Here is a 23,724-nt window from a genome sequence, read left to right on the forward strand (position 1 = left end):
AGTCTGACGCGGCAGTGCCAGGGTGCCAGGCGATGGGGAATCCGTTCTGAGCTTGGACACTCTGTCCAGGTGGTGGTGGACCCTGTCCAGGCCCCTTTCGTGCTCTTTCTGGGAACAGCACCTGATCTGGGGGGAGCCTGTCTTAAAGGTAAGCTCCTGTGGTGCTGGGAAGGGCTGGCCTGGCCCCGCTCCGTGCTCCAGGGGTGGTAGATTTGTTTTCTAACTACGGCCATAGCGAATTACACAAATCTAGCTGCCCCGATACAACCTCACAGTTCTGTAGGTCAGACGCCTGGCTCCACTGGCTCCTCTCCTCTGGGTCTCACAAGGTCAAAATCAAAGTATGGACTGGGCTGCACTTGTTTCTAGAGGTTCTGTGGGTAAATCACTCGCAAGCCCGTTCAGGGTGTCGGCCAGATTCTGTTCCTGTGGTTGTGGGACTGAGGTCCCCGCTTCCTTGCTGGCTGTCATCCAGAGGCCGGGCTTTGTCCTGGACAATGGCCACAGCCCTTAGGCTTCTCATGTGGCCTCCCCAGCAAGGCAGGGCAGGAGTCCCTCTTCTGCCTTATGTCTCACCGACTCTTGCCTTTCTGTGTCTGCCTCTTCTGTCCCATCTCCTTTCTGCTGCTTCTGCTTCCCCTTCTGCTTTTAAGGGCTCCTGTGGTTACATTGGGCCGCCTGGGTAATCCGGTGTGATCTTATTTTAAGGTCAGCTGACTAATGACCTTAATTACACTTGTAAAGTCTACATGTCAGGGTAACAGAACCAACTAGAGGTATATACATATATAAATGTGATGTGGAGAGAGAGACAGGGCAGAAGGACAGATCTGTTTTTAAGGAATTGGCTTGTGGAGGATTATAGAGGCGTGGTAAATCCAGAATCTGCTGGGCAGGCTGCCGGGCTGGAGTCGGCTGGCAGAATCCCTTCTGGCTCTGAGGAGGTCAGTCTTTAGTTCCATTAAGGCCTTCACCCGATTGGATGAGGCCCACCTACACGACAGAGGGAAATCTGCTTTATTCAGGCTCCACTGCTTTACATGTGAATCTCATCCAAAAACACCTTTATAAAAACAACCCGAATAATGTCTTGCCGAACATCTGGGTAAAATTTGACGCATGCAATTAACCCATCACATAGCAGCACCTAGGTTAGTGCTTAGTTGAATAACCAACAATGGAAATCAGGATGGGGCGGGCATCTTTAGAATTCTGCCTCCCACAGGTGGGCATATAACCCAGGCTTATCCAGTCAGGGTTTTAGTCTGTGTCTCTGATCCAGGAGATTGATTGTAGGATGGACACATGACCCAGGTGGATCACTGGGTCTTCTATGCGAATTGCTGGAGGAGTCATCGCCCCAGTCTGGGGCAGCCAGACTGGGATGATGGTGCTCATAGGGAAAAGTCAAGTGAAAGCCACGCCAAGCAAGAAGAGAGCAAAATCAAGAGCAGGAAAAAGTTCTGAGGCCCTTATCTGTGTGCTGAATCCAGCCATCTCTCAAGCCGGCTCTGATCAGTTTCAGCGAAAACCGATTCTCCCAAAAGCCAGTTCACCGCCAATCAGTTAACAAATGATCACATCATTAAAGAAACAGGCGATTTGCCAAATGCACCCAAAGTATCTGTTAAATGAAAATTATTTCTTTCAACTGGGGCTTAGAAGCAAGTCCAGGAGCCCTGTAGTAGGAGAATTTGCTCATGGCCTCCCGCTGGACCCTAGTAGAGACTGAGCACATGACTGTGGTATATCTTGTGACTATGGGATAGAGCTGTGCATCCTGAGCTGGCATTTCTGATCCTCAAAGTCGTAAGGTCAGGTGGGTGCAGCAGCATGTCGTCATATATGAAAATAGCCCATCAGTGTTTGGGCTCAGCCAGGTCCAGAGGACAGAGTTGTGTGAGGCTGAGGCCCAGGCCGGGATGTCACAAGGTCTGCCGTAGATAACTCCCCCTTCAGGCCTCAACGCCAAGCTTCTTGCCCCCCTTTTTATAAGGACCCTGTGATTACACTCCAGCTGCAGCTCCTTTCCACTTGATCTCAAGGCTTGGCCACTGCCCTGCTCTGGACACCCAGGCAGGTCACTGGGCACAGCCTCTCTCGGCTGGAGACTGAAATAAACAAGAGTCTGCTTCTGATCCAGCAACGCTCACAGAGCATCTGTTATATGCCTGGCACCTCATATGCTTTTGCCAATCTGAGGGGCAGGCTTCTTATCTCCTTTGTGGGCATGAAAGACTCAGAGAAGCCAAGTGGCTTGCCCAAGGTGACACAGAGTGGAAGTAGCAGGTTGGAAATGAGGTCCAGGGGACTCAGATCCTGGCGCCTCTGTGTTCACGAAGCCATAGATGGGCCTCAAGGATGTCAGCCTCTCCTCATCTCCGAGCCATTTTCCAGGGCCCCAAATTTTAGTTCTAGATTCGTTCACTCTGAGTTCAGCAGGAGTTGGCTGGTGGCTCTTGGGAACAGAAGACACCGAGGTTTCCTGTGCTGGGGCCCCCCTGCCACCCGGCCCCCAAACTGCTGTCACCTTTTAATAGATTTCTCAGGGAATGAGTAATTTGTTGCTGGTGCCGGCGTGGCATTCAGCAGGAAGTCCCTGCAGGCCTGGAAGGTCAGTATGGAGCCACTCAAAGGCAACCGCTGGAGGAAGATTGTGGGTCAGTGCTGGCCGCTTAGCACAGCTGCGCCGCCAATTACTGCCCGGCCTGCTTCCTGCCGCAGACGTGCCCAGGGCCAGGGCTTTGAACCCTCGCAGGGAGGCCAGCTTCCAGTAAACAACCCAGGGCAGCGGGCAGATTGACAGCAGAAATGCGGGCGGCTGACCGGCCACTGGTGCTGCTCACTGCAGATGGACAAGACCACGGTCCCTTGGGGGTCCCCCCGGTCGGGGGCTCCAGGGGCCATCAGAGCGTACGAGCCTCACCGCTGGGTAGACAGGCTCCTGCCATGTCCAAAGGGATTTCTAGGCCATAGTTTCTGGGCCACCAAAGATGATTTTTTTTCTGGGTTGGGAAATGAGCCTGATCTGGGACCCCTTCCCAGCCGCCAGTCTGGGAGCAGGGATTTGGAGAAAGAACTCGGCGAGGGACAGCAGTGTCCTGCTTCTTTCTCTCTCCCCAGGAAAGCTCCAGAAATATTTGGGGTGCAACGGTGACACAGCCAGGCTCTCCACCACCATTTTATGCGGCGGCTCAAAGAAAGGAGGTGCGCTCACCACACGTGTCTGTTTATGTGAAGTTCTAGAGTGTTTGGATATTAGGAAGTGATGGTCTCTATGAGGGACTGAGTGGAAGTAGCGTGAGGGAACTTTCTGGGCGTGGTGGAAGTGTTCATATCCATCTTTGTACTGCAGTTAGCATCCTTCCATGCACAAGCAGTGAATAGATGGTTGTGAAGTGAGATCCACAGGCTGGTGCCCTGTTTGTAAGGAGCCAGCTCAAGGCAACCACGCCTGTCCCCATCGCGGGGAGGGGCATTAATTAAAGCACCGGTTGTTGATACTTCTGAGAGAGAACTTGGGGTGCCCTCCAGCCCCTGATGCTTTGCTCACTGTCTTCTGTGCTCCTTCAGGGGTCCCATGGGTCCAGAGGTGAGCGGCTGTTTCTGTGCCTGTGACGCTGGATGGAGCCAGCAAGTGCCCCACTGAAACATCCTGTCCTTCCAGAGAGCAACGAGGGACTAACACTGGTGGGGGCCATTTGAAAGGGCTCCAATGGCCAAATTTGGGACAATGGAAGATCAGAATGATGAAGATTAAAAAAATCCTTGAATTTGAAAGTCAAGAATTAAAAAAAAACCAAGGAATTTCTTACAAAAGAGTATCAACAAGAGAGATGGAAACAGAAAATGTGTATTTTTTAATAGTTTATTTATTTTTGAGACAGAGAGAGACAGAACATGAATGGGGGAGGGGCAGAGAGAGAGGGAGACACAGAATCCAAGGCAGACTCCAGCCTCTGAGCCGCCAGCACAGAACCTGATGCGGGGCTTGAACCCACGAATCACGAGAACATCACAGTGAACATCGTGATAACTGATTTGGGCAAAAATCATCCATGGGTGTTACCACCACTGGGTATAAGACTACTGAGAATAGGCTATGCACTCAGTCTCAAAGAATTACCCACAAGTTAACATTCTAATTGTGTAGAGAAAAAAATCGTCTTACAAATGGAGAAGTCTGACAGATACCACCTTACCCAAATGGTTAAACTTAAGACCACTAATAGGGGGGGCACCTGGGTGGCTCACTTACTTAAGCATTAGGCCCTTGATTTTGGCTCAGGTCATGATCTCATGGTTCATGGGATCGAGCCTCACGTTGGGCTCCATGCTTAGCATGGAACCTGCTTGGATTCTGTCTCTCTCCTCTCTTGCTGCTCCTCCCCGCGCCCCCTCAAAATAAGTAAATAAACGTTAAAAAAAACCTTTACCCCTTAAAATTGGGATAAGCCACTATCTCCTGCACCCTGAGAAAGGACACATCACTTACGAGGAACTCCTTCCAAAAATGCTTACCTGCCAAAATCATCAGACAAGTCTACGCTGAAGACTATCCTTCAAAATGGCCACTGACCTGGCCTCTTCAAGAGCGATGGACAAAAAGCCTGGAGACTGTTCCAGATTGAAGGAGGCTGAAGGGTCACAATGGGGATCTCTGATTGGGTCCAGATCACAAAAAGCCATAAAGGTGACATTGGGGAAATTTGAGTATGTCGATTAAATTTTAGATAGTTGTATTGAAACCTTATTAAGTTGCCTGAATGTGACAATGGTAATATGGGGTTTTTTGATCTTGGGTTTTTTTTTCAAAATTTTCTCCCCAAACCCTATTAGGGAATAAGTGACAAATGTAATTAATTATATGTATCTAGAGTGTACAGCATGATGATTTCATTTTATATGACAAAATGATTACCAGTATCAAGGAAATTAACATATCCATCATCTCACAGTTAACTTATATGTGTGTTTGTGTGTGGGGGGGGGTTCAGAATGCTTACCATTTCCTCTTGGCAACTTTCAAGTATGCAAAAAATGTCTACATATGTATCCTTCCCCAAGGAATAATTAGAATATGTAGCTTTCAGTTCATCAAGGGTTTGCTACCCATTGACAGTGTGCCTAGCACCAAGCTGTGTGCTGAAACAGAAGTAAAAACAGAAGATCTGCTTTCAGCCCTGAGGGATCCCCAACCTCACAGGGAGACCACGGCTGGACTCGCAGGCTCCAAGCCAGCCCCTGGTCCCAGATGAGACCGGAGTCCCCAGCGATTCAAAGCTATCTGCTCTGTTAGCAGGGGTTGAGACTAATCCACTGGTCTCCAAACTTCTTTTTTTTTAAGTTGTGGGTGTGTTTAAAAAAATTTTTTTTAACCTTTATTTATTTTTGAGACAGAGAGAGACAGGGCACAAACGGGAGGGGCAGAGAGAGAGAGGGAGACACAGAATCCGAAACAGGCTTCAGGCTCTGAGCTGTTAGCACAGAGCCCAATGCGGGGCTCAAACCCATGGACAGCGAGATCATGACCTGAGCTGAAGTTGGATGCCCAACCAACTGAGCCAGCCAGGAGCCCCATGAGCCACCCAGGTGCTCCGAGGTGTGTTTTTTTAAAGTAATCTCTACATTCAGTGTGGGGCTTGAACTCACAACCCCGAGATCAAGAGTCACATGCTCCATCAACTGAGCCAGCCAGGTGCCCCATCCAAACTTCTTAATTTCTTGTTTATCTACAACATGATATCCACTTGGGGAGGAGTTGTATAAAATAAAAAGCTAACTTGAGTGTATAACAATACATCTAGTATTTATAAGGATGCATTTTTTTCCCTTCCAGTTTTATTGAGACATAATCGACATATAATATTGTACAAGTTTATGGCATACAATATAATGATTTGAGATATGCATATATTGAGAGATGATTGTCACAATTAGTTAATGCCCATCACCTTACGCAGTCACAAATCTTTTTTATCTTGTGATGAGAACTTTTAAGATTTATTCTCTAAGTAGCTTTCAAAAATAGAATACAGTATTGCTAATTCTAGTCACCAGGCTGTATATTACATCCCAAGAACTTATTTAACTTTTTTTAAAATGTGTATTTGACAATGACATTAGTTTCGAATATTACTTTCAGGCGTACAATCTATTGATTTGACAATCCTGTATATTACTCAACACTCACCAAATTGTCACCGTATGATATTATTACAGTATTATTGGCTCTATTCTCTATGCTAGACTTTTCATCTCTGTGACTTATTTATTGTATAGCTGTAGGTTTGTGTCTCTTAATCCCCATCACCTATTTAACCTATCTTCCACACCCCTCCCCCCTGGGAACCACCAGTTTTTTTCTCTGTATTTAAGGGTCTATTTGCTTTTTGTTTGTATTTGTTTTGTTTTCTAGATTCCACATACAAGTGAAATTATATGGTATTTATCTTTCTCTGTCTGACTTGCTTCACCTCGCATAATGCGCTTTAGGTCCATCCACGTTGTCATAAATGGCAAGATTGATTCTTTTCAATGGATGAGTAATATTCCATTGAGTATACATACTACACCTTCTTTATCCATTCATCTATCGATGGGGTTGCTTCTGTATCTTGGCTATTGTAAATAATGCTGCCATATAGAGATCCATGTATCTTTTCACATTAGTGTTTTTGTTTTCTTTGGGTAAATACCCAGTAGTTGAATTACTGGCTCTTATGGTATTTCTCAGGCATTATGGTTTTGTAGGAGAATGCCATTGTTTTGAAGAGAATCCTGTAGAAGTATTTGGGGAACAACTGAATTCAGTGTGTGATACTTGACTGGCTTCTGGATCACAAAAATCATAACGGATGAATTTTTTTTAAATAAAAAATGTTTTAAGTAATTTCTTAGCCCAATGTGAGGTTCAGACTTGTGACCCCAAGATCAAGAGTCATACATTCTACCAACTGAGCCAGCCAGATACCCCCATAATGGTTGTTATTGAGATACCTGGGGAGATTTGAAAGTGGACTGAATAATAGATAGCAATATTGAATCCATATAATGGTATTGTGATTAGGTAGGAGAATGTCCTTGTTTTTAGGAGATTCATGCTCTAGTATTTAGGGGTGGAGCATTATGTAAAGTTGTGTAACTTTCAATTGGTTCAGCAGAGAGACGGAGGGGAGGTATTGTTCATTGTATTGCTCTTACAATTTTCTGAATGTTTGAAAAACTTCAAAATAAAAAGTTGGGGAAAAATAATGACTATGTAGAGAATTTGAAAAAAAAAATGAAGAGAGCACAAGGAAAGTGAGGATAGCCTGATATCCCACCAGTGAGGAATTATCACTGTTAGTAATATGATTTTTTTTACATGCATAATGTTCATATACGTTATAAAGTTGGAACCATGTACATTCTGCTCATATACCCCCAATGGTTTTCTTGTGTCCTTTTTTCTTACGGTGTGTGTGTGTGTGTGTGTGTGTGTGTGAAGAACACTTACCATGAGAGCTACCCTCTTAACAAATTTTGAAGTGCACATATGGTGTCGTGAGCCCTAGGCTCTGTGTTATACAGGATTCTGAACTATTTGGCAACTGGCTTTTCAGGAAGCTTGTATCACTCAACACTCCCACTAGCAAACTACAAAAGTTAGGCACATCATTGCTAACACTGAGTGTTCTTACTAGAAAAAATGTCTTTCCTAGATTTGATGGTGACAACAGCACAGTCGATGAGAATGGTCCCGTGGACGCATTTTGGTCCTTCTCTTGCTTGGCTGTCATCGGAACTCACCTCCCCCCCCCTCCCCCCCATCTCCAGCCTTCTCCTCCATTGTGGTGGCTGTGATGTTATTCTCCCCTGGTCCCCACCTGCCTCCCTGCCTGTGCCTTCTCTCCCTACTTTGACCGGGGCCTCATCTTTACCTGCCTGATAAATTCCTGTCCCTGGCCCCTGTCCTTGGCTCCCCTCTCTCCCTCTGCTCACCCTCCTGTGGCATCGTATCCACACTTGGGACTTGCACCGCCTTCTTGAGAACTCTTGCACCTCTCCCCCGCCCAGCCCTCCAATACAAGATGTCCCAAAGGGACCCCCATGGAAATTCCTGACACCATCCATCCTGCCCCCCACCCCCAAGTCAGAGCCCTGGAGAATGTCAATACCTCCAACCTCTGACTACCTCCTGTCTATCTGACCTTCCGTAGTATCTCTCTTTTTTTTTTTTTTTTTTTTTTTTTTTTTTTTTTTTTTTTTTTTTTCCGTAGTATCTCTTGAAACTATTCCCTTCTTGTCAAGGTCACTGCCGTCACCCAAGTTCAGGCCACCTTTGTCTCCTCCCTCTTCTCCTTCTTCTGGTCTCTCCCTGTCCATCCATCCTCTGACCAGTTGCCAGGGTGATTTTCACAGCACACTGTGTGATCATGTCATCCTCCTGATAAACACCAGAGGATGGGCTCCCAGGTCCCGCTTGCCTTCGTTCCTGCCGAGTGACCAACTCCCCTCCCCCCAACCCCTCTTATTTAATGCCTCCCCACATGCCCAGCTCTTTCATGCCTGCACGTGTCTGCTCGGCTTGTCCCTTCCTTCTGGAGTGCACATTCTCTTCTTCCTGCCACCCCAGCTAGCCAGCTCTTCAAAGTTTTGTTTACAATACCATGTTTTGTTTAAAGGACTCGCGGATGCCCTTCCTCCCCTGGGGGAGCTGCCCTCTCTTTCTTTGTACTTCTTTGTATCCCGTGCAGGCCCTATCAGAAACTTCTGGTCTTTTAACTTTCTCGTTTATTTCTGTATTCATTTTTCTTGAGGGCAGAGTCTTTGTGTTCTTGTACTCGGCACGGTGCCAGACACAGAATTGAAGTTTGTTCAAGGAATGAATGAATGAATGGGGTAGCATTTGCCAAGCCGTGGAAAGGCGTGGGAGGTCTAGAACCACAGAGAAGATAGGATGTGCTTCGGAGACACACAGCGTGCACATTCGGAGGCTTAGCTGGAAAAAGCAGCCGTCAGCTGGGGTCCACCGGACTCAGGACGTGGTGTTGGGGTGACACTCTGCTCAGACTCTCTTTGTCAAGTAAGCAGCCCCTTCTCCCAAGAAAGGACATGCTGCTTCTCTGCTTGCAAGCCTTCCGTGGCTCCCCAGTGCTCTCGGGACACACCTGGGCTTCAGAGCCAGCCTACTTGTCCCTCATAATTGGAGCCCACCCAGCTCACTACCTTCACCTCTCCCACCTCGCCCCTGCCCTGCGGCCACACCTACTTACCTGCTCTTTTGCAAACCTGGCAAACCCTATAGCCTCCCCACGCCTTTGTATGGGTTGTCCTTCTGTCTAGAAAGCTCTTCTCTCTTCTCAAAGAACTGGTGTCAGCTTCACCTCTTCCAAGAGACCTGCCCTCACCGACCAGGTACTCACACCTACCTGAAATCTCCTCTGTAATGCAAACAATCCCGCTTTCTGCAGCCTGTACTCCAGGGACCCACGTCTCAGCCTTGACTCTCCCTCACTGCGGCCATGGGCCAGTTCTTCATCATTCTGAGTCTCAGTTTCTCTTTCTGTTCCTTCCCACCCAGGGCATTCCACCTGTGATTCCCGCCCTCATGGGTTATTAGGAGAATCAGATATGTGTTTTTTTTTTTTTATTTTTTATTTCTAGGAGAGAGAGAGAGAGAGACAGCATGAGCAGGGGAGGGTCAGAGAGAGAGGGAGATACAGACTCTGAAATGGGCTCCAGGCTCTGAGCTGGCAGTCAGCACAAAGCCCGACGCGGGGCTCGAACCCACGAACCACAAGATCATGACCTAAGCGGAAGTCGGACGCTTAACCGACTAAGCCACCCAGGTGCCCCAAGGAGAATCAGATATGTTGAAAGGAGAGTCTGGGTTAAGGGTTAAGAACAAATGGACGGGACAGGCCTGGGTTCAAGTTCTGGTTCCTTTGCTAACCAGCTACATGACCTTGGGCCAGACATCTCCTCTTTCCCAGCTGACGGTTCCCCACCCTTGAGCTGGAAATCTCACAGTACCACCTGGGTGTGTGGGAGTATTAAAGAGGTTGTGGCATGTAAAGCGTTTACCAGAACACCTGTTCTGTGTGTGGACCGCTCTCCGTGGATGTTGACCATGATGATCAACCCAGGTAGAGAAAAGATTTGTAATAAATTCTAACGTGCTATGGAAGTGGGAGGTATTGGCTGATTTCCAGAAACTTGTACAAGCCCCAGATGGGACAAAGCGGGGCGGGGGGAATGCCCCCTCCTGCTCACCATTGGCTGAGGGTCTCTCAACTAAGGGCTCATCCCATTTTCTGGGGTTAGGTAGTTAAACACTCATCCCAGGCCTTATTTGCAGTGATTGGGATTCTGTGGGTCTCCTCAGGGCCCGTGAATCCGCTAAGTGTCCCAGGGGAGTCCGGAGTGGGTGGCGGGAATCCATGTGGCTGAGACATGGCTGTGGGCCCCGCTGTGCCTTCCCACTGGGGGTCTGTGGCTGGGCAGTGAGGCTCGGTGTTTGGGTGCTGTGCCAGGCACCCCGAAGCCTGGAGCAGCTGCTCGAATTCATGCAAAGGAAGGCGCCCAGGTTTGCCCTGTCTATTTATAGCTTATTTATGAAGAAGGAAAAACAAGGGCCCAGTTGCCTTAGCAACCAGGAGCATCATGGGCTGCTTTCCCTGCAGTGGGAAATTGGCCAAGACTCCTGGTGGGGGGCACCCCCGGATGTGTGTGTATCCTGACAGAGGATGGGGGCGAACCTTCTAGGATCTGTCCCATTCTGGATTCCTAGCAGCCTCCAGGTTGAGGGAGGGTGCTTGCCAGGTCCTTGGAAGACCCAGGCTGATGCAGGGGGCCATGCACAGCTGAGGTCTCGGTGGAAAGGCACGCTCTGGTCTCAGTCTCGGTGCTGACTCCGCTCCTATGGGGGCCCAGCCTGCTGCCTCAGACCCTCTCGGGAGCCTCTTCTGGCTGTGATCTGGTACATCTGGTGCCCATAAAGGGCACTTAGTGCAGTGAACTGAAGGTATAGTTCCCAGACCAGCACCCCTTAAGGCTGTGATCTGGCCCAGAGCCTGACACTAAGGAGAGGCTTAATAAATAATGAATGCATGGATGGAGTGCTTTTGTTTAAAGTGCATGGTCTTACTCAGGATGCATCAGGTTAAGGGAGGCATTGTAACGTTCTCTCATTTTACACATCAGAAAACTTGAGATTCAGAGACATGAAGAGACCAGCCTGAGAGCACACAGCTGGGAACTAGCTGGGCTGGATGAGAATCCTGGAGGAGAAAACCTTGCTTTTGCTCCTGCAAAGCCCGAGGGAACATGGGAAGTTGGGTTCCAGCTGAGCTATAATCCAAGGGGGAAGTGGTTCTGTGTCTGGTCTGGGACTGAGAGGTGTGTGGTTGAAATCGTGACTCTGCCCCTTGTCAGCTGTGCGGCCTTGAATCAGTGACTTCACCTCTCTGAGCCTCAGTTGTTTCATCTGTAAAGTGGGGCAGTGATGCCCGGTCCTTGGGGACCACTAGCTCTCTGAGAGGGCAAGGACAGCATCTGTCTCCTAACCGTCTGTTTTCCCAGGGTTGGCACAGTCTAAGCGCCTGGGATGGTCAGGTGATCCTGTATACAAAGCAGATTGAGTGTTCTTGGCGAAGGTTGGTTGTTACTATATGATTAGGGGACTGAAGCACAGAGAGCTTGATGCTTCCCCTGAGATCACACAGCCAAATCCAGAGCAGAGGTGGTGGCTTTATTGGTCTGTCAGGTTTTTGGGCCCTTGCTGGGGATTAAGTGGGACTGTGCGCACACTCTGGGGAGGGCATTCTGGACAGGGTCTCAGTTCCAGGGGGCAGCACTCATGTCGGACAGGGAGGCTGGAGCAGGGGTCTCTGAGTGCTGGGGACCTAGAGCTGCCCTTCAAACCACTGATGATACTGAGGCCCTGTCCCAGGCTGAGTGGAGCTAGCCTGGCCTTGGGCTGAGCCTCGCAAGGTCCAGGCCCAGGCTGCCTGGAGGCTCTCTGTCACCCTCTGCTGGCTCCAGCTGGCTTTGCTGGGCCACCTCCGGAGGCCCTAAGACAGGCAATGCCTCCCCTTCAGCTGTCTGAGTGTGTAAACCTTACCTAAGAGATCCAGTTAAGAATAGGAATGCCCTGGGACAAACTGAGATCACAAATCGTCCTTCCCTGGCTCCCCCAGGTCCCACCCAGACTTTATGGCAAGACATAGGCACCCTGCCACCCCCCCCTGGGGGCTGGGGCTGCTGTACTTCCTTTGCTGCAATCACATCAGATTCATCACTGTATCTGGTGGTTGATTGCCAGTCATTGATGTTCCTTGGCATGTAGAAGTAGGACACACTTCTGCCTTCATGTCCACATAGCTCTCCCTGTGTGAATGTCTATCTGTAAACTCCCACCTTTTTTCATTTATTTATTTATTTAGTTATTTATTTACTCATTCATTCATTCATTCATTCATTCATTCATTCATTTTGAGAGAGACAGTGCAAGTGGGGGAGGGGCAGAGAGAGAGAAGGAAGAGAAAGGATCCCAAGCAGGCTCTGTGCCATCAGCACAGAGCCCAGTGCAGGGCTCAAACCCAAGAACCATGAGGTCATGACCTGAGCCAAAATCAAGAGTCGATGCTTAACCAATGAAGCCACCCAGACGCCCCGTAAATTTCCCCTTTTTAATAGGACATAAGTCATACTGGATTAGGATCTACCCTAATGCTCTCTCTCTCTCTTTTTTTTAATGTTTATTTCAGAGGGGAGGGACAGAGAGAAGGAGAGAAGCTCTGAAGCCGGCTCTACGCTGATAGCTGAGAGCCCAATGTAGGGCTCAAAACCCAATGCAGGCAGTTTGGGGGGCACCTGGGTGACTCAGTTGGTTGAGCATCCGACTTTGGCTCAGGACACTATCTCACAGTTGGTGAGTTCAAGCCCCACACCCGGCTCTATGCTGACAGCTCAGAGCCTGGAGTGGGTTTTGGATCCTGTGTCTCCCTCTCCCTCTTTGTCCCTCCCCTGCTCACATTCTGTCTGTCTCTCTCAAAAATAAATAAACATCAAAAAAATTAAATGAAAAAAAGAAAAGAAACCAATGTGGGGTTCGTAAGATTGTGACCTGAGCTGAAGTTGGATGCTTAACTGACTGAGCGACCCAGGTGCCCCTAATGACCTCTGTAACTTAATTGCCTCTGTAAAGGCCCTATCTCCAAATAAGGTCACATTCTGAGGTACTGGGGGTTGGGACATCAACATAAGTCTTGGGGTGACAAAATTCAGCCCCTAACACGAGGAGAGGAGGTACATCTGGTTCATCTTGTGTTCATTCCCTCGAGGCTGGGCCTAGGACAGGAGTGAGAGTGTTTGATGAATATTAGAGAGACAGTTCTAGAATTATTTCCTGACCTCCATGGGTCCAGGGCATGTCAAACAATGACCTGTCCTGTCTAGGTCTTATGGAGATGAGTCTCTGTCATCAGGAAATGGACTTCCTTCGAGCAGAGCTCAGATCTTCTCACTTTTGACAATCACCAGAGGATATACTCAGACTTTTTCATCAATAGAGTCCTGTGGAAGCAGGTAGGTGAGGATTTATTTTCCTAATCCCACACAGAAGACCCAGAAAAGTAACGAAAGATAATTTAATCTTTGGCAAGTATTTATTGAATACCCAGTTGTGACAGACTATGTAACTTCATTCCACAGTTGCTGAAGCTGTCACTTCCTTGCCATGAAATGAAGGTATTGATATTAATAACTATTCATTAAAAACCTGCTATATGCAGGGACACATGCTTTCTATGTACAATTTTCAATTCTCACAGCAGCCTTTTACAAATTGAAATAAAATTAACCTAACGTAAAATCCACCATTTAAAAATGTGCAATTCATTGGTTTTTAGTATATTCACGATGTCATGTAACCATTACCACAGCCTGATTCCAGAATGTTGTCATCACCCCACAAAGAGACTTTGTGCCTATCAAAGAATCACTCCCCGTTTTCTCCCCCCCCCCCCATTTCCCAGCACCCACTAATCTAGTTTCTCACTGGAAATTAGTGATTTGCCCAGTATGGATTTCGTAGTAATGGAACCATACTACACGTAGTTTTTTTGTGCCAAGCTTCTTTCACTTCATGTAGTATTTTCAAGGTTCATTCCTTTTGTAGCATATATCAATGCTTCATTCCTTTTTATGGCCGAATAATATTCTGTTGTATGGATATACCACATTTGGTTTATACATTCATCAGTTGATGGACATTTGGGTTGTTTCCATTCATTATTTAGCTATTATGAATAATGCTGTTATGAATGTGTACAAGTTTTTGTGAACATGGTTTTGATGCTCTTGGGTATATACTTTAGAGACAAATTGCTCAGTCTGTGTTTAGCATTTTGGGGAACTGCCAAACTGTTTCCCACCAGGCATATATGAGTGTCCGAGGTTCCCCGTATCCTCACCAACTTTTGTTTTTTTCTGTCTTTTTGATTATAGCAATACTGACGGGTGTGCATTGTGGTTTGGATTTGCATTTTCCTGATGACCAATGATACTGGGCATCTTCTCATGTGCTTCTTGTTCATTTCACAGCAGCATCTTGAGATAGCTGTTATCTCCAATTGACACCGGAGCAAAGAAATTCAGAGTTGAAAGGGCTTGCTCAGTGTAAGGAGGAGGTGGCACTGTGCCTGAAACTTGGGGGTGTCTGTGTCCTAAGCCACTTGGAGTCTGATTAACAGTAGAAACAGCTCTGGTCTGGTGAGCAGGAGTCCCGTCTCCCATGCCGCCAACCTGGACAAGTCCTTTCCCAGCTCCCAGCGTTAGTTACTCCTCCGCACCACTTGGGGCGAAATACTCCAAACTTGTCCGGGCTCCTCTAGGAGCCCGGAACTCTAAGATCAATCGCTCGGGCGTGGAGTTTGCCCCGCCCCTCCAGGCCAGGTCGCCGCAGGCGCCGGAAGTGCTCGGCTCTTTTTGCTAGTTCCCACCCGCGCTCCGGAAATACTTTCTCGGGAAGATGGCGGCTGTGTCAGTCTATGAGTTCCCGGTTGGAGGTTTCTCTTTTGATAACTGTCGCAGGTGTGGCCATGCCCCGGACCAGGTTCGGGGTGGGAGTGGGAGTGCGGTGCCGGGGTCGGAGCTGGGCCGCGGTCTGATCTGGGAAGTCCGAACGAAGGGTGAACGGCGGGGCCTGCGGCCTGCGCCCCGCGGCCCGTGTGACTCAGGGGAATGCGGGCCTGAGAGTGGGTTTCTCTTAAAGCCGAGTCTGTCTTTCCACTTGCCCAGCGCCCCCGGCCAGTCTCCATCTCTGCCTCCTTAGGCGAGGTGCGGCCCCTCTGGGACGCTTTGCGTGCCGAAAAACGCGACGCCAGTCCTGATCTTAAGGGGATTCGGAGAACAGATGGGCTGAAAAGCGAATCGTAGCTTTTCTTTTCCCGAGTTCGCTGTTAAGACACTCTTCGTGCCAGTGCGGCGCAGTGTGGTCCTGCCCTTCGACGCGTTATTGTCTCCTTTGCTTTCAGAAATGCGGTCTTGGAAGCTGATTTTGCGAAGAAGGGGTACAAGCTTCCAACGGCCCGGAAGACTGGCACGACCATCGCGGGGGTGGTCTATAAGGTAAGCAGGGATAGGCCAGGAGCAGCCGTGACAACTGATTACGGGAAGCAGGCCCCTTGGCCTCCTTTCACTTCTCAGTGCTCTGTCAAGAAGGGCGCATATTTCAGAGAACGTCAGGAAAAGGGCCTTTGGGATTTGTCGGGAGGTTTTGTGCGCTTTTCAACAGTTTATATTCTTTCCTCACTGCGGAATTTTTGACAGACCAGTACTTTTCTGTTTCAACGTAGATATAACGTAGAGATAATGGTTACTGTTGTTAAAGATAAAGGGTGACATATTTTATTTTTTGAACTTTATTTGAGAGGGAGAGAGCACATGAGTGAGCAAGGGAGTGAGAGAAGTGAGCAGAGAGAGAGACAGAAGGAGAGAATCCCAAGCAGGCATCATGCTGTCCTCGGAGAGCCAGACTCGGGGCTCCATCTCACCAACCCCCCAAGGGTTTGGGGAAGCAGGGAATGGCCAACATTGTCTTCCCTAGAGTAGAGAGCTGTGGTTTATATATGTGAACTTGTTTTGAAATGTATGTTTTTAAAAATAGGATGGCATAGTTCTTGGAGCAGATACAAGGGCAACTGAAGGGATGGTAGTTGCTGACAAGAACTGTTCAAAAATACACTTCATATCTCCTAACATTTAGTAAGTATCAACTAGTTTGAATAGCTCTTATATTTTCAAGCTTGCCAGAGCTAACCTTGAATTTAGTGTGTTCCTTACTAAAACCTGTTGTTTAACTTGTATTTTCTTTTTGTCTCCCTTAAATGATATTTTCATCTGTTTGTCACCTACGCTGGTTACCCTCAAGTTCTCTCTTTGCTTTAGTCTTTAATTCGCTTGGTCCCCAGTTCTGCTTGCTGTGTGCCTCTTGAAAGCAGCTCTTCCCTCTGCTATTTTCCCTCTTGTTTCTCAGCTGGACTATTGCATTTGTCATTTATTTAATTGTTTATTTTATTTATAGCCAATTAAAAAAACCCAAAAGTCGTATTTTACCTTGAGAGAGAGCGTGAGCATGGGAGGGGCAGAGAGAGAGAATCCCAAGCAGGCTCTGCAGGGTCAGTGTAGAGCTTGTAGGACTCGAACTCACAAACCATGAGATCACGACCTGAGCTGAAGTCAGATGCTCGACCTGAGCTGAAGTCAGATGCTCGGCTAACTGAGTCACCATGTGCCCCCGCATTTGTCATTTAAATGACCTCTCTGCCTTTGGTCTCTTTAGTATTTGCTCTTTTGCCATATTGAATTTTGTAAAACCGAAATCTGATTAGGTCTTTTTCCTCAGAGACTTTTTACATTTCCACACTGCTTTCAGAATTTCTACACTGCTTTCAGAACAAAATTGAAACTCTGTAGCATGGTATTTAAGATCTTGTACAGTGTCACAAAAATTTACCTTTTCAGCATATTTAGCTGCCATCATCCTGTGTTCCAGCTACAGCCTGACTGCTGTCCCTGTTCCCCTCCTCTCTGAGCGCTTTTGTCTTTGCTTTTGCCGGTCCCTCTGCTTAGAATTGCCCTTTCCTCTTTATTATTACAGTGCTTTTTATTTTATTCTTTCAAATCCAGCTCACATGAAACCTCTTCTCAAAGATCAGAATCAATCACTCTCTCCTCCAGTTTCCCACAGCATTTTGTACTTAGGCTACTATATCGTATTATATGAGGTATTTAAAATTTTGCCTACATTTGTTTTCTCCACTCAGCTTTGAAATCAAGTACTAGGATTGTGTCATAGTTTCTTTATTCTCAGCACTTTGTAATGATTGGTACCTGGTAGTAAATACTTGGTAAATGTTAAATTTTAAGGCTTTTAATATGTCTTGTTCTTTGGTAAAACTCAGATATGTTTTTAGGAGTAGTAAAATGCACACAAGTAAGAGCACAGAAGCTAACGACATGAAATGTTGTGTTGAAGCACAGAAAATATGTTTGCATACAACAAGATGTGTATTTTCAGTTTCATGTTTATGAAAGATGAGTTACAGTGCAGAATATACTCAGAAACGTCTCTCTGTGTACCTGAACTTGATGGAAGTTATCTGGGAAGCTCCACTTCTAATTGAGCCCTTTGGTAATTGGATTTCAGCTAAGTTTCTGATTGTATTTTGTAGTTGCTGTGGTGCGGGGACAGCCGCAGACACAGACATGACAACCCAGCTCATTTCTTCCAATTTGGAGCTCCACTCTCTCTCCACGGGCCGCCTTCCCAGGGTTGTGACGGCCAATCGGATGCTGAAGCAGATGCTTTTCAGGTAAGATTCCAGGATAGGGATTTCTGTAGCATCTGTTTCTCATGTCTTGGATTTTTGGCAGATGGGAACCTGGAAACTAGAGAAAAAGCATTCAGAAATACACATTTTATTCTAGAAGTCAGTTGTTAACCATTTTAGTTTCAGAAGGCTTTTGATTATGTATTTGAATTTATGGGGTCTGTTTTTTCCCCCCATGAATAAATCACATGTGACCAACCAAGTCATTTCCTGAGGCATAAGGTAGTACTGGATTTAAAACAGTTCTCTTTTGTTTCTAGAAAGTAAGTTAGAACTGGACAGAACCTTTGAGTTTATCTTTTTTTTTTTTTTTTTTAATGTTTTTATTTATTTCTGAGAGAGAGAGACAGCGTGAGCAGGGGAGGGTCAGAGAGAGACGGTGACACAGAATCTGAAACAGGCTCCAGGCTCTGAGCTGGCCGTCAGCACAGAGCCTGACGCAGGGCTCGAACCCACAACTGTGAGATCATAACCTGAGCCGAAGTCGGACGCTTAACCGACTGAGCCACCCAGGCGCCCCTGAATTTATCTTGTGAAGACAGACACAAGCAGTTGATTTTTTTCTTCCTCTTTTAGGGGCAAAGTAGCAGTGAAATGAAAAACTCTATTTGTAGTTGAGTGTGAGTGACTATAATAACATTAATATTAATCCACATTACCTGTACCTTTGTGCCGGGTCCATTGCTTAGTGCTTTATGCAGGATTTCATCTTATCCTATGAACTCTAAGATAGGAGCTATTAACATCTCTAATATTTAAGTGAAACTGAGGCTTACAGAAGTGTAGTCACTTGCTGATCTGTCCTTCACACCATTCTGACTCCCACCCACAGCTCCTCTTACTTTTGTCTCCCTTTTTTCCTTAATCACATTATCACTATATATTTGTGTAGTTCTCCTAGTTTTCACATTCTAAGTCCCTTTTCTCATTTTCTCCTCTTAGAGAAGAGAGGTGGTGTATTAGAGCAGAGCTGGGAAATAGCCTGAGCATTTAGTCATGGGTTAGAATACCAGCTTCTCTTTTGGGGACCTGTATTACCTTTAGCAGATTCTCTCCTTTTTGTTTTTTGTTTTTTGTTTGTTTTTTCTTTTTTGAAGTTGATCAGAGACCTTTATAATTCTGGTCCTCATCACTCATTAAACACCCTACAGAAAACATTTTCTTTAACTCTGCTCTGAGCTGTAGCAGCAGCTGTTATCCAGGCCTGCACGGTTAAAGGGAAGCAGGAATAGAAAGCAAAGATTGTAAGCTGGCAGCACATAGGCCATATTCAGCTCGTGGAGAAATTGTATTTGGGTCACAGTGTCTTTAAAATTATAGTGGTCAATAATTCTAAATTGGGAGATTGGAATTAAAAATCTGGATTTTTAAAAAAATGTTTTTATTTATTTTTCCTTGGCTTCTTTTGAAAAAATTCAGAAAGAGGATGGGATAATAGGTGGCAGTGATCTTCTGGAACTGAGTGGCAGATGTTGCCTTTAGAAGCAGGAGCGTATGCTCTGGTCTTATCAGTCCCTGCCTGGTTTCACTTCCTGCTTGCCTGGCCCTTGCCTTCCTGTGAACTTGCGGGTCTTTGTCTGTGAGTCTAGCATGGCCGTCGGCCCTCAGCACGTGGCTGTGAGCCAGTGTAGTTGTGCAGCGAGAGCTGTGGCACAGTTCCCATTGTACAGGTGGGAAGACCAGGACTTAGGAGTTTATGGGCAGGAAGTCTAGTCATATCTACCTAACCGTGCTCTGGCTGTACTGAGTCTTTATGCCAGTGATTTCCATTTATTTACGTCCATGGTCAGCATTGTAATCCTGGAGAATTACCGCTTACCAAATAAGTTCTCCAGTACAGTGGTGAGAACTCGTTAATGCACATCTGTGGTCAGTATTTCTGAAGACCTTTGTGATTTTGATTTTAAATTTAAAGCTCCCTCTGGTGGTTTATGTGGTACATTACATTTAAAACAATCTTTAAATTTGTAAAGTTGCAGTTAATTACAAATGTTCAAGATTCTTTCCAGTCATCTCGCTAAACCTAGCAGATATTTTTGTTAATCTCTTTAGAATGTTTTAGGAATTCTAAATTCACTGTTTTCAGTGTTTTAATGTTTTTAGTTTAACATACATTGCAAAAATTAAATTTTATCAAAGTTTTGAGAGGAACATTTAAAAATTTAACCAGGAAGATTGTGGTTCATTATGTCTTCTTACTTTTTTGTTGAGTTACATAAAATGAGTTATAAAAAATAAAATGACATAAGGGGAAAAAACATAGGATTTAACTTTAGAGGTTTGGTTCAGGTTTCATGTCAAGCATTTAGAGTTGTGTGACTTTGGGCTGTTCACCTGACCTCTATTAGCCTCATTTTCTTCCTCAGTAAAATGAAGATAATAGTTTCTGACTCTCTGACTTTGAGGAGGAAATGAATAAAGAAATAAGGCTTATGAATGCCTAGTACAGGGCCTGATGCACAATTAGATTCCCATAAAATTCAGAGGCTGAGAAAGAGAACAAGGTGTATTCAAGGTGCTTTTACTGTTCTATTTTCCCCTGAGTAACCCATTTCTGTGTATGTGAGTTAGTGAAGAAAGGGGGTTTGATAAACACAAGTGGACGTCTTTTCCCTTAACCATTTTAAAAAATTTTACTCGTATGATGGCTGGATGTAGAAGGTGTATGTGTTACTTGTCCCTTCTGAGCATGAGCCTCCTAGTTGAATCTAATAGAAGTCTTTGTGGTATATTGTTCTGTATTTCAGAAACTCTTTGAATATATAGAGATTCTTTTATTTATTATGTTAGTGGTGCTTTTTTTCCTATGAAAGTATATTTATTCATTGTAAAAAATTTGGAAAATATTGAAAAGCCCAAAGAAAAAATAAAAAGTTTGCAATTCAGGGAGAATCCTGTGTGTGTGTGTGTGTGTGTGTGTGTGTGACACACACGTCCGTATACATATATCACTCTGACTCTTTTAAGTTTGTTCACTCATTCATTGTTCCTTCTTTGCTTCCTTCCTTATTACTAGTATGTGTTCACACTGAAGCATAAGACTCTTTTAAGTTTGTTCACTCATTCATTGTTCCTTCTTTGCTTCCTTCCTTATTACTAGTATGTGTTCACACTGAAGCATAAGACAGAAGATAGAAACAAAACAAAAAATACAAAAATTATCCATAAGCAGCTGGTGCTAGCAGGTTACTGTATGCCTTTCAAGCTTTTTTCCTTTTACTAGTATATATTTTGTTGCATAAAAATGGGATCATAGTTGTACATTCTATCCTAGAATACAGTCTAATCTTTCCATCTGCCAGTTCATGTTGAATAGTTTCCACTTGGAGCATTTCAGAATGAATATCACCTTTGAAACAATTTTTGTAAAAGTAACATGTGATGATTATAAAAAATTCCTACACTGGAAATGTGAAAAGAAGGAATTAAAAGTTACCTGATGTTTCATTTCTTAGACACGTATATTGTAAACTTTTGAGAACTATTTTTTCCAGACCTTTTAAACTGTTGCGTATGTGCTCATTTATGTAGTTTCCAAAATGGAATCCTATGTGTTGTTTTGTAACTGATCCTGTTCTCATAAAAGTATATTTTGATTGTTGTTCCCATTAGTAGAAGAGTTTTTACCTTGAGCCCACAGAGGCGTCTGGAGACCTGTAACCCTCCCGAAATAGTAAAACCTGTGTGCACGCTTGTTATGGGGTCAGGGTTCCACAATATGAATTCGTTTTTCAAAGGGGCCTGTGACCCATAAAAGTTCAAGAACCACTGATCAGTATCAACTTCTGGTGGTATTGCTGTATTCCATTCTGTAGATGTGCCATAACTTAACCAGTTTTTGAACTTTAACAATATTGCTCATTTTAAGGTATCCATGAATCCTTTGGAACATAGAACCTTTAAGTACTTACTTGTGTGATTGATTTCTCAGGCTGTATTCTAAAGTAAATTCCTAGGAGTGGAATTATTGAGTCAAAGTTATATACTTTGAACATTTGATACGTATTGCCATAACCACCGTTTGGAACAGTTGAACTAAGTTGCACTACAATCAGTGGTGTAGGAGAAATAGCCAAACTGTGGAAAGAGCCCAAATGTCCATTGACTGATGAATGGATGAAGAAGTGATGTTTATGTGCAATGGAATATTACTCAGCCATCAAAAAGAATGGTACCTTGCCATTGAAATCTTGCAACGATGCGGATGGAGCTAGAATGTATTATACTTAGCGAAATAAGCCAGTCAGAGAAAAGCAAATAGCATATAATTTCATTCATATGGAATTTAAGAAACAAAACAGGTGAACATAAGGGAAGGGAGATAAAAGAAGAGAGTTGGAAGCAAACCATAAGAGACTTTTTGCTTTTTATTTTTATTTTTATTTATTTTTTTTTAATTTTTTTAATGTTTTATTTATTTCTAGGAGAGAGAAAGAGAGAGAGAGACAGCGCGAGCAGGGGAGGGTCAGAGAGAGAGGGAGTCAGACTGAAACAGGCTCCAGGCTCCGAGCTGGCAGTCAGCACAGAGCCCGACGCGGGGCTCGAACCCACGAACCGCGAGATCATGACCTAAGCGAAAGTCGGACGCTCAACCGACTAAGCCACCCAGGCGCCCCGAGACTTTTTGCTTTTTAATGTTTGTTTATTTTTGAGAGAAAGAGTGGGGAGGGACAGAGAGATGGAGACACAGAATCCACAGCAGGCTTCAGGCTCTGAGCTGTCAGCCCAGGGCCCGATGCAGGGCTTGAACTCACGAACTGTGAGATCAATGACCTGAGCCAAAGTTGGAGGCTTGACCGACTGAGCCACCCAGGAGCTCCAAGAGACTTTTAACTATAGAGAACAAACTGAAGGTTGATGAAAGGAGATGGGTGGGGGATGGGCTAGACGGGTATTGGGTATTAAGGATGGCACTTGTGATGGGCACTGGGTGTTCTGTGTAAGCGATGAATCGCTAAATTGCACACCTGAAACCAGTTTTACTGCATGTTAACTAGAAAGAATTTAAATAAAAACTTGGAAGTAACAAAAATAGCATATGAGAAAATGTCGCACAGATCTGGATCGTGTAGTGTTCTCTTGCAGAGCTGTATATATCAGTTTATTTAGCTAGTTTTGTGTCCACTTTTTTGGCATCATAAACAGTGTTGCAGTAAACATCCTTGTGCATTCATTTTTGCATATTTGTCTTAATATATCCTTAGAATATGATTCCTGGAAGTAGAGTTTCTGTATCAATTTTTGAGCATTAGAGTAACTTGCCAAAGTATTTTAGATTCTTTTAAAGACATCAGACAGGTTATGTTTAGCTTAGAAGGGAACTAGCTGATTATTATTGACTTTATGTGATCACCTTGTCTGGTAGGCAGTTGGGTAGTGGCGCAGGCACTGGACCATGGTTGGGGTGGTGGGTCTGGTGATTCCTGCTCCTCGTTCAGGAGCCCAGAGGGCTAGTCTTGACCCTGCTATTACCTCAGTGTGTCTTAGGACCCCTTTCTCTTCCTCTGTCTGTGCCCTCTGTTTTCTCTTAAGACTGTTTTAAAAGCCTTTCCTACTCTCTAATTTTTCACTTATAACTGGAAAATTCTTTCTTTCTTTCTTTCTTTCTTTCTTTCTTTCTCTCTCTCTCTCTCTCTCTCTCTCTCTTTTAATGTTTTTATTTATTTCTGAGAGAGAGAGAGAAAGAGAGAGAGACAGCATGAGCAGGGGAGGGTCAGAGAGAGAGAGAGATACAGAATCTGAAGCAGGCTCCAGGCTCTGAGCTAGCTGTCAGCACAGAGCCCAACGTGGGGCTCGAACCCACGAACCATAAGATCATGACCTGAGCTGAAGTCGGACGCTTAAC

General features: G+C 45.4%; 1 protein-coding gene across 1 annotated transcript in view; it reads left to right on the plus strand.

Moving 5' to 3' along the window:
• Positions 1-14,970: 14,970 nt before the first annotated feature.
• The window catches only part of PSMB7 (proteasome 20S subunit beta 7), a 60,483-nt gene continuing 51,729 nt past the window's right edge, over positions 14,971-23,724 (plus strand). Inside the window, exons 1-4 of the mRNA XM_039239060.1 lie at positions 14,971-15,078; positions 15,522-15,615; positions 16,154-16,251; positions 17,721-17,861. Of these exons, the coding sequence (XP_039094991.1) occupies positions 15,017-15,078; positions 15,522-15,615; positions 16,154-16,251; positions 17,721-17,861 (395 nt within the window). The 5' untranslated portion in view covers positions 14,971-15,016. The remainder of the gene's footprint in view (positions 15,079-15,521; positions 15,616-16,153; positions 16,252-17,720; positions 17,862-23,724) is intronic.

This window comes from Hyaena hyaena, unplaced genomic scaffold, assembly GCF_003009895.1.
Source record: "Hyaena hyaena isolate Hyena2069 unplaced genomic scaffold, ASM300989v1 scaffold_151, whole genome shotgun sequence".
In the NCBI taxonomy this organism is placed as follows: domain Eukaryota; kingdom Metazoa; phylum Chordata; class Mammalia; order Carnivora; family Hyaenidae; genus Hyaena; species Hyaena hyaena.